Source organism: Ochlerotatus camptorhynchus, unplaced genomic scaffold (assembly GCF_037179485.1).
Source record: "Ochlerotatus camptorhynchus isolate MF236.1 unplaced genomic scaffold, CSIRO-AGI_Acam_v1.1 ptg000058l, whole genome shotgun sequence".
NCBI lineage: Eukaryota > Metazoa > Arthropoda > Insecta > Diptera > Culicidae > Ochlerotatus > Ochlerotatus camptorhynchus.
Genome location: NW_027040548.1, coordinates 156026 through 166900, shown reverse-complemented (window position 1 = coordinate 166900; position 10875 = coordinate 156026). Strand labels below are relative to the sequence as shown.

Sequence of the window (10875 nt, the reverse complement as noted above, 5' to 3'; positions counted from 1 at the left end):
CCGTATAGTTCATTATATTATTTTGCTGATTTCGGCAGTGTGAAATTTTTCCGATTAGATCAGTGATTACAATTGACGAAGCTTGGTAAATGATTGTTTTTACCGAAATTTGGCTAAAACCAGATACGATGTTCAGTGAACTATATGTTTAACAAAACTTCGGCAAATGTTCAGTTTACTGAACTGTTACGGCAATATATTTCACCGAGGACAGATTTTGATTTTAAGTGTGTATGGGTGTTGGGATCCGGGGGCGAAAGGCTGTCCACTTGAATATCTTCATCCGCAATTGAAAAATCCAAGTTTCAATCGACCACCGTGACGCTGCAATCGTAGCGGTGATAAGTCCGAAATAATGTGTCAAACTGAATACATTTTTGAAATTTCATCCAAAAAACTATTATTTTCTATTTATTCTAGCGAGTTTCTGTGGAAGTCAAAACATGATCCGAGCAAAAAAGTAGTACTCGTAATAATAGTATATAATGCTGAATTTTATCGTGCTTTGTTTCGAAAATATCTTCCAAATAAACAAACATCATCCAAATCACCCGATTCGCCAACCGACTAAATCTATTGCCACTTGTAATTAATTTTAGTTGGTGTATTAATCAGCATATTAAATCGTTTTTCGTTTGATGATACACCGAGCAATCGGCCTATTTAATAGTTTTTCGTCGAGGGATTTAGTCGGCCGACTTCTTCTTCTGTTTAATCGGCAGATGATTTCAAACCTTAACATGTTTTCTGTAATTTATAAGTCTTATAGTAGCTTTTTATTTAGGGACAATGCATTACAAAATAGTTTTATGCATTTTGTACAAGATTAATCCATTCTAAATAGAAATTTGCATGAAATTACATTGAAATTAATCAATTTTGAAAACAATCCATGAAATTATCAAGGGCTGTCACAAACGTATCACCGTCGGTTAGTGCTTATTCCTGCCACCTGGCGCGCAGGAGTTTAAGTTGGATTTCTCAATTACAAAAATGATGATGTACTATAGAGATTGCTAAAGTATGATTGTGTAAGTGATTTGTTTTCATCGGGAAAATTTTCCGCTATGAAGTTTTTTTTCCCGATGAAAACATTTTGCGTATACGTATACGTGACGCACACTACGTACGACAAACGTCAGCAATCTCTATAAAAAATCATTCCATTTGACAGATATCAAAACGTCATTACCATTTTCACCCACTCGCCATCTGAGAGTCAATCGTCACTTTGATTCTTCAATGGCTTAGGGGTTTTTGGTTCTTATTTAAAAGTTCAAGGTTTCCTACGACGTACGTTAAATGCGAGTTAGTGTTCTTAGAATCGGAACTTAAACATTGTCTTTGCTACACTATAAATATTATTACATAAATTTAAATGTCTTTGATCCCAATTTCACGCAGTCGGAAATCGGCCGGAAGAAGGGTGACTTTGTGTTCCAAACGGCCCACTCGATCGAGATCGTTACGAAGCTGTTCCTGGTGATCCAGAATGCAACTGCCAAATCTCCCGAGATCGTCATCAGCACAGAGTATGTACACCGTGTGGTTCCTTATAGGTTGCATTCAAAATTGTATCAAACTTGCTTGTTCTAGATTCGAGGCTAACTTCGGCCAGCAGACGGTGGTATTTACGTTCAAATGCGGAGGCCTAGTGGACAATCCATACAATCAGACCCGTGTCCAGCGCAAAGGCAACCGGATGGAGGTGATTGTGTAACAGAGGGCCTTACCGGAGGGCGCTACTGGTGGAGGAGGAGGAGGAGGCGGAGCGGGTTGTTCTGAATTGATACAGTTGTTCGACTACGACGACGAGGACGGTATGGAGTTTGGCGTCCGGGGGTTAGAATTCGACTAGCAACGTAAGTGTACGGGTATTTCCGTAAAATTCCACGCTACCTTTGTTAACCAGTTTACTCAATCCTTGTAAGGATTAACATTGCGGTCTTTCATTAGGCGCGGTTGTTTATTTCGAAAAAGCAAAGGCCGCGTGGAACTTTGTGCCAAGACCCTTTTGAACGGTGTTTCTAATCCACTGAATGTTACCATAGTAGCACGGGAGATAGTTTTGTTTATATGTTGAAGCAATATTTGATTGTTTAGTGCCAGGACAAGGCGTGTTGATTATACTTGTCTGTGGTGTTTTAGAGAGCAATCGGGGAAACGCTGCTAATCGAGAATAGGGGAAAAACATGATAGAAACTAATATGTACCAGTTGGTTGATTGTTTTAGCAAACAGTGTAAATCGAAACTACAGTAGTTCAAACGTGACGACTAACAGGTAAATTTGATTCCGCCAGCGGAAGCGTTTAAAATAAAAGAAAAATAAAATCAATTACGGCAACCTATTAGCAATTGAAAACTACAAAAACAAACTTGGAATTTAATCGTAGAGAGACTTTTATAAATCTATTTAAGTTGATGAAATTATAAGATCTAATTCCATACAATCATAGTGAGTATTATAAACGTAAAAAAAAAACTAATTTTATCGGATCCCACGCACGGTGTGGGCAACGATCTCGGAAGTTGGGTACCAATGACCACAGGGAGTCGACCCACAAACGCTCGTTCAAGCCAATACTAAATTTTAACCTAGAACTTATTTTTGATATTGATTTTATCGACTACTACTTTCGATAGACCACGCAAAGTTTGACAGAGTTTTAACAGTCAGTGCTCTAGTTTTCCACGCATACGAGTTGATCGGTCTTTGGTATTTTTAAATAAAAGCGAAAATCAAAACAACAAGTTATAGTAATAAATGGCAGACTGTGTTGTGACTTTTGTCTGTTGTTGAAATTCGACGGAATCAAACATACACAAAAAAGGGAAATCAGATTAAAACCATCTAGTAAAAGTATGGACGACTGTCACCTGAAAAACGAAAAAAGCTGTTCCAATCGAGAAAAACAGTGCATTTTGAAAGTTGCGTCCAATTTTTTACTAGAGGGCTTTCAATCAGATCTCTTTGACTTCCACAACAACTATTACAGCAAAAAGTACTAACCTTTAGGTAGCTCAATTTGTCTTACCAAATCGCATTTAAAAGTAAACAAACTAAAGTATTAATAATTTACTCGGAATAAGAGGGAGAAACAAAGAAGAAAAAAAAACACCGTTAGGGGAAAGTTGTTTCAACTAGACTTAACCTTCACCAACCATGAAAGGAATGCTGCGAGATCAGAGATAAAAGAAAACAAATAGGCCAAATTAAACAATTACTAGTCCTACCACTTAGCATACAACAACAAAGATATTAAAAATTGCAGTTGTGAACGAAACTGATAAAAGAAGATAACTCAATGACGCTTACTACAGTGACAGATATTAATTAAAGAAGAAGAAGAAAAAAGAAAGACATACAGAAACAATAGCAAAAATTTACCGATAACAAAGGCATACATTTATTGAGAAAAAAAAACCCCCACTGTTTAGGAGGTATATGAATTAGTAATCATTATTAGACGACTAGAGAGCAGAATCAATTAACCCCCGCCACTTCAAAGTAGCTATGTACCGTTTGAATCGATCTAGGACCGGGTTATCATCGATTTTCCGTTTAGTGAGCGCAATGCGCTCGAGCAGTATGAGAAAATCAAATAGAATACCTCAGTCGGTGTGCGTAAAAAAAAACTTTGGATGTTGTATCGAAAAAATCCGTTTCCGTTCCCCCAGATCACATCTTTAGTCATCATCGGATCACAGCACATACCCGCAGACAGACATTCAAGCTTGAATCTCATCGTGTGTAAAATGCCATAACCGTCAGTTCAAATCAGACATTCAAGTAGCAAGTAGCTTCCAGGTGGCGCTGCCTTTTGAGAAGTATTTTTTTCCTGCAGACATTTTAAAGACATTTGCATATTTTGTGAAAATGTTTAAAGACATGTTAAAACTGAAGAAGACTTCCGAAGGATTTTTAAAATGTTGAGCAAATTTTTGTCGACTATGAGTAATGTAATATAATAATCAGATATATTTCAGGATAATACCACAGAGAACAGACGTTCAAGTTCGGTCAGAAACTTGTGTAAAATAAGTGGGAACGTCGCCGTTACGTGGTGTTAGCATCTCCTGATTTTCTCTATAAATTTTCCACTTTCGACCAATTTGGCGCTAGTATCGATAAATTTTCTGTTGAAAATTGCCACTTGGCGCTACTATCACTTAGTGTCTAGTGTAATTTGTGCAACGCCAGCGCCATCATGTTGTCAAAGAGGGTTTTTAAGTGGGGAAGTCGCCGTTAGTGGCGCTTAAGTCAAATAGGAATCTTTACACACGTTTTTAGAGAAATTTTGTTCGAGCCTCAATGTCTGTTCTCTGTGCTCATACATCTAGTTTTCACTGGAAATCCTATTTATGAGTGCTCATTGCAAGACAGCCTATATTACGTGATATAAGCTGTAATGTGAACGGGGTATTAACACAGAGAACAGACGTTCATGTTCGGTCAAAAACTTGTGTAAAGTTAAGTGGAAACGTCGCCGTTACGTACCGTTAGCATCTCCTGATTTCTTCTAAAAATTTATCACTTTCGACCAATTGGGCGCTAGTATCGATAAATTATCTGTTGAAAATTGCCACTTGGCGCTACCAACACTCAGTGTCTAGTGTAAGTTTTGCAACGCCAGCGCCATCATGTTGTCAAAGAGGATTTTTAAGTGGGGAAGTCGCCGTTAATGGCGCTTAAGTCGAATAGGAATCTTTACACAAGTTTTTAGAGAAATTTTGTTCGAGCCTCAATCCACCGACAAACCGACATGATGGCGCTGGCGTTTCACAAATTACACTAGAGACTAAGTGCTAGTAGCGCCATGTGGCAATTTTCAACAGAAAATTTATCGATACTAGCGCCAAATTGGTCGAAAGTGGAAAATTTATAGAGGAAATCAGTAGACCTATTCCACAGAGAACAGACGTCCAAACTCGACCAGAAACTTGTGTAAAGTTAAGTGGAAACGTCGCCGTTACATACCGTTAGCATCTCCTGATTTCTTCTAAAAATTTATCACTTTCGACCAATTGGGCGCTAGTATCGATAAATTATCTGTTGAAAATTGCCACTTGGCGCTACCAACACTCAGTGTCTAGTGTAAGTTTTGCAACGCCAGTGCCATCATGTTGTCCAAGAGGGTTTTTAAGTGGGGAAGTCGCCGTTAGTGGCGCTTAAGTCAAATAGGAATCTTTACACAAGTTTTTAGAGAAATTTTGTTCGAGCCTCAATCACCGACAAACCGACATGACACTTAATTCTGACTTATGCCCTAAAATCGTAAACGGTCCATTTAAATGTGCAGTGATCCGAACTGTCAAAACCATAGGATTTTTTGATCTAGATAAAAATAATTCGTCCAGAATAGATCAGACACGAACCAATTCATAACTTTTGCATGCAGGCTCATGGCTTAGCTAAATATTTCCCGCGAACACGGAGCCAGATGGCAGTAGTGTGCTTTGGTCAGAAATTTTATTGTTTTTGTTATGGTCATGCATGTCGGTTTGTCGGTGCCTCAATGTCTGTTCTCTGCGCCTATTCTGCGCGGCGTGTGAGGTGAGGTGACACGCTGTCACTTCTGAAGTGACAATTGTCACCTCGCGTGAGGTGACTCTCCATTTGATTTGCACGGAGACTCACCTCACCCGAGGTGACAATTGTCACTTAACCATTACTTCACTGTCACCTCACCTCACTTATCTTTACACAAGTTTCTGGTGGTATTTGGACGTCTGTTCTCTGTGTTTGTACTGAGACTCACCAATTGTCACTTCACCTGATGTTCACTGTCACCTCACCTCACACACCACGCAGAATCGGCCTAGGTTTAAAATCTTCAAAATGAACTTCTTCTATCTGTATCTTGAAAAACTATCCAGTGGAATTTTTGAAATCTTATACTTCCTGACCAACATCTGAGAGCCACCGCTTGATTTTTTTTGTTTGTATCAGTTGAGGATCATTATAGTTTCGATGAAATTTGGTTCTGTTTGAACGTCTGTCTGTGACATACCTAAACCGCGGGGAAAAACGATTCCTAAAGGCCCAAACGCAATGTAGGTGGAAGTGCAACGGAAACGGAAAGTTTGACAGTTGTCAAAAATGACATCAAGATGCCTTACCGAAGTCGATTTGGTTCTAACTAGTTTTCAATCCGACAAATAGACTTGCTCAGATCAGGCTTTTCCGCTGTCATTGTGCTTGGGCCTTACCAACCAGCATGTGTAAAACTGCATTTAACAGAAAGAAGCGTGGTTAATGTGCCAAAAAAATAAAACGATTATCATAACATAGAGTATAACAACTTATATATACAAACACACGTAACGTACATACATACAATTCACGCAGTGCGGGTTCTTTATAACTTTTTAAATATAAATGGAAGATTTAGAACAGGAAGAGGGGGCGACAGCGTAAAAGGAATGCAATTTTTGTGCCAAATAGTTTTTCTGTATTACTTTCTCGAATAAGTGATGCTGCAGTTCAGTTCCTTCTACTGTCACATTCAGTCACAGACAAACCAAATGTGTACATTGTTTCGTACTTTTGACAAGTTGTTGCGTATTGCATTTCGATATTTAATCGTTTTTTTTTTCTATGGGTAGCTCTCTTTTCTGGACAGTGAAGAAAGGAGCATTGGAATGATGATACAATGTGGCATCAAGAACGGCAGTAGTGAATATCTATGGTAGTGGAAGTAGAATTCAATTAAAAAATGGTAGAACAAAGTATATATATATAATTCTTGACGGAAGGAAATAAGAAACAAACAAAAAAAAAACTCATGACATTACAGTTAACAAAGAGGAACAAGTTTGATGGATGAAATTTGTGCCAATCGAGGATTTGTGCGAGCGCAGTCCGCAGTTATACATGTATTGTTGAACTTGTGCAGCTCTGCGTGTGTGAAAAAGGGCCGAAAGGGGATTCATGGGACTGGTTTTGACTGACCAACTCATCACAATACAGAATGTAGATAATCTGGCAATCATTTTCGTGTTTCACTTTAACGTTTTTAAGTTTTAGTTCGACCATTAATTTACTGAAGTGATATGCCGAAATTATTAGCATTTTCCCGGTTGGGCGATATACATTCAAATTAAGCATAACACCAAATGCGATTGAATCGGTAAGTTTAGGATTGGTAGGTAAGATGAGTCATTACAAAGATAGCAAAATTTGTCTAAGTACTAACTACATTGAAAACTTGTATAACACACACTTATTTTGTACCTACTTTTTTCTCAGTGTGCCGGCAGTGCCACAGTGGCACAGTCATCAGACTGACTTTGATTGCTTGTGAATAATGGCATTCTTGGCAACGCGGTTAATCAGACAGTTAAAATGTTTTGTTTTGAAGGCGAAGAAACAACACAACAAGCAGTGGAATCCGAACCAATACAAGAACCAAGCAGGGGCCGAATGTGCTACGGCCTACTGAACATCAATCAATGCGATTAATATATGTAAGGTCCAGTGAATTTGTCGTCTCTTTCGTTCTCCCGCTGTTAAGACGGTTGAAGGAGTGTAACGTCAAACTCCGTCATCCATTTAATCAGCCGGAGAACGAAAGAGACGACAAATTTTCTGGGCCTCACCTGTTTACGCTCATTGGTTTTCCATATCTGTTTTTGGTTACAAACAACGTTGCTTACGGTTTGTTGTCGTTTGGAACCAGTGAGTCTTGGAACCAAGACAAACTGACCCGAATGGAAGGCGATGGAATCCCTCCGACTACAAAAACCTCGGCAAAAGGAATATCGAAACACATCTTATTGCATTTTAGATCCACAACCGGAACTCTTCCGGAGATCGAAATCGGCTGCGGAGATCAACGTTGCATACGAACTGGGACAACGCAGACGCACGGTTTAAGGTGGCCAATGTTATGTACGAACTGAACGAAAAGAAACTGAACCTAAACCACAGAGAACAGACATTGAGGCTCGAACAAAGACTCTCTAAAAACTTGTGTAAAGATTCTTATTTGACTTAAGCGCCACTAACGGCGACTTCCCCGCTTAAAAACCCTCTTTGTCAACATGATGGCGTTGCAAAACTTACACTAGACACTAAGTGCTGGTAGCGCCAAGTGGCAATTTTCAACAGATAATTTATCGATACTAGCGCCAAATGGGTCGAAAGAGATAAATTTATAGAGGAAATCAGGAGATACTAGCGCTACGTAACGGCGACGTTTCCACTTAACTTTTCACAAGTTTTAGACCGAACTTGAACGTCTGTTCTCTGTGTTAATACCCCGTTCACATTACAGCTTATATCACGTAATATAGGCTGTCTTGCAATGAGAACTCATAAATAGGATTTCCAGTGAAAACTAGATGTATGAGTGAGTTAACCAGATTTAAATAAAAGCATTTTAAGATTGCACTCGTATACCTCACCGTGTAAAATTTTGAAACCATCATCACTCTCATAGTTCTTCTATTCTCCACGAGTGCCAACTTTAATTTGCCAATTAATCATATTGTCGAGCAGTTTTGGGACGACCTTCTACCAGCGAGTTTACGAACATGAAACAATAAATTTCAGATTTTTCAAGCATATTTTCTCGAGGTTGCAGAAGAAAAAATATCAAATATATTGTTCCACGTTAAAGCCGAGTGGTAGGAAACGTCATTTTAAGATTCAACAAACCATCATTGAATTTTCAATCATCGAAAGCAGTTTTTCGTTCAAATTCAAAATTCTGCCAATGAAAATGTCATCACTGTGTTGCGGTAGGCCAGTAGAATGCAATGATGACATTTTCGTTTGCAGATTTTTGAATTTGAATGAAAAAACTGCTTTTCATTTTTTGATGATGATTGAAAAAACAATGATGGTTTGTTGAACCTTAAACTGCTCGAATGATGTGATCCATTGATTTGTTCGCCAGTTAGTCGTCTGTCACTTCGTTCACAGAGAACAGAAGTTCAAGCTCGGTCAGAAACTTGTGTAAAATAAGTGGGAACGTCGCCGTTACGTGGTGTTAGCATCTCCTGATTTTCTCTCTAAATTTTCCACTTTCGACCAATTTGGCGCTAGTATCGATAAATTTTCTGATGAAAATTGCCACTTGGCGCTAACAGCACTTAGTGTGTAGTCACAGAAAACAGACATGGAGGCTCGAACAAAATTTCTCTAAAAACTTGTGTAAAGATTCCTATTCGACTTAAGCGCCACTAACGGTGACTTCCCCACTTAAAAACCCCCTTTGACAACATGATGGCGCTGGCGTTGCACAAATTACACTAGACACTAAGTGCTAGTAGCGCCAAGTAGCAATTTTCAACAGAAAATTTATCGATACTAGCGCCAAATTGGTCGAAAGTGGAAAATTTATAGAGAAAATCAGGAGATGCTAACACCACGTAACGGCGACGTTCCCACTTATTTTACACAAAAGTTTCTGACCGAGCTTGAACGTCTGTTCTCTGTGGCGTATATATGATCATTTTTTCGGTTTTATTTAATATTTAACTGCAATACCTTTCGTGGACCTTTCATAGCATCGTAATGCTTGTTTACTTTGCACGATAGGTAGCCGGTTTGACAGTTCAATAGGTAGACTTGGCTTCACTCTTGGTGTGACTCATTATACACCGACTCTAATGGTGGTAAGCTCCAACCGGCATTATCCTCGGATTAAATCCCGATTAAGAATGCCCGGCTGCTTTGATGTCGACAACAGAGTTATTCAACACGACTCTAAGCAAACACTTTGCAGATCATCCAAACAGGGACGGTATTAAAAGTTAATCCGAGTTGGAGCTTACCACCATTAGAGTTACCTATAGGCTCTTTTCATGCACCATTAATGTAGAGTGCGCTAGCCGATTTTGAGAGGAAATGTCATCCAATCCATTTGTTTGCATCATAACACAGAGAACAGACGTTGAAGCTCGGTCAGAAACTTGTGTAAAATAAGTGGGAACGTCGCCGTTACGTGGTGTTAGCATCTCCTGATTTTCTCTCTAAATTTTCCACTTTCGACCAATTTGGCGCTAGTATCGATAAATTTTCTGTTGAAAATTGCCACTTGGCGCTACTAGCACTTAGTGTCTAGTGTAATTTGTGCAACGCCAGCGCCATCATGTTGTCAAAGAAGGTTTTTAAGTGGGGAAGTCGCCGTTAATGGCGCAGAAGTCAAATAGGAATCCTTACACAAGTTTTTAGAGAAATTTTGTTCCAGCCTCCATGTCTGTTCTCTGTGATCATAATGACGATTTTCAAAACTCAAAATAATGGACATTTTATTGCACAACTTGCTAATTTCCATCGGGAGTTATCTTATTTTACTATTTTCCACGAATCCGCAGAGAACAGACGTCCAAGTTCGTTTAGAAACTTGTGTAAAGTTAAGTGAAAACTTTTTTTTTTTCTTTATTTTTGTGATTTTTAGCCGTAGGCTAGTTCATCACATTTGATAGTAGAAGGTCAGGCTTAGGGCCTGCCTCTAAGGAAACGTTTCAGTCTAACATTAACGTAACGTAAAACTGGCTCTGGAACAACATTTGAAAAAAAAAAAACTTAATGTAAAATGGGAGTTACATCGGGACTGTGGTGAGGAATGGATGCGCGAACAAGGTAGAGCTCTACCGTAAGAGACAGTGAGACAGTTCGGCAGAGATACCCCGACGGCAGGAAAATAGGAAGGTGGAAGAACACGGACAGCGCAGCCAACGACGAGAGTGCTAGATTTGGTTGTACAGGTGGGCGTCCTTCAAGAAAGCAATCAGCGCAGCCAGCGTCGAGGGGTCGTTGCCAAGTAGCTCCCTGATGTTCTCTGGGAGTCGGTGTTGTTCGCGTAGCCTTTGAAACTCTGGGCAGACACACAGCACGTGTTCCACCGAGGCAGGGATGCTGCAGA

General features: G+C 39.3%; 1 protein-coding gene across 1 annotated transcript in view; it reads left to right on the top strand.

The window, feature by feature from the left end:
• LOC135717500 (unconventional myosin-Ia-like) overlaps positions 1 to 2792 on the top strand; it is a 45239-nt gene extending 42447 nt beyond the window's left edge. Inside the window, exons 17-18 of the mRNA XM_065239614.1 lie at positions 1405 to 1532; positions 1597 to 2792. Of these exons, the coding sequence (XP_065095686.1) occupies positions 1405 to 1532; positions 1597 to 1720 (252 nt within the window). The 3' untranslated portion in view covers positions 1721 to 2792. The remainder of the gene's footprint in view (positions 1 to 1404; positions 1533 to 1596) is intronic.
• The last annotated feature ends 8083 nt before the right edge of the window (positions 2793 to 10875 follow it).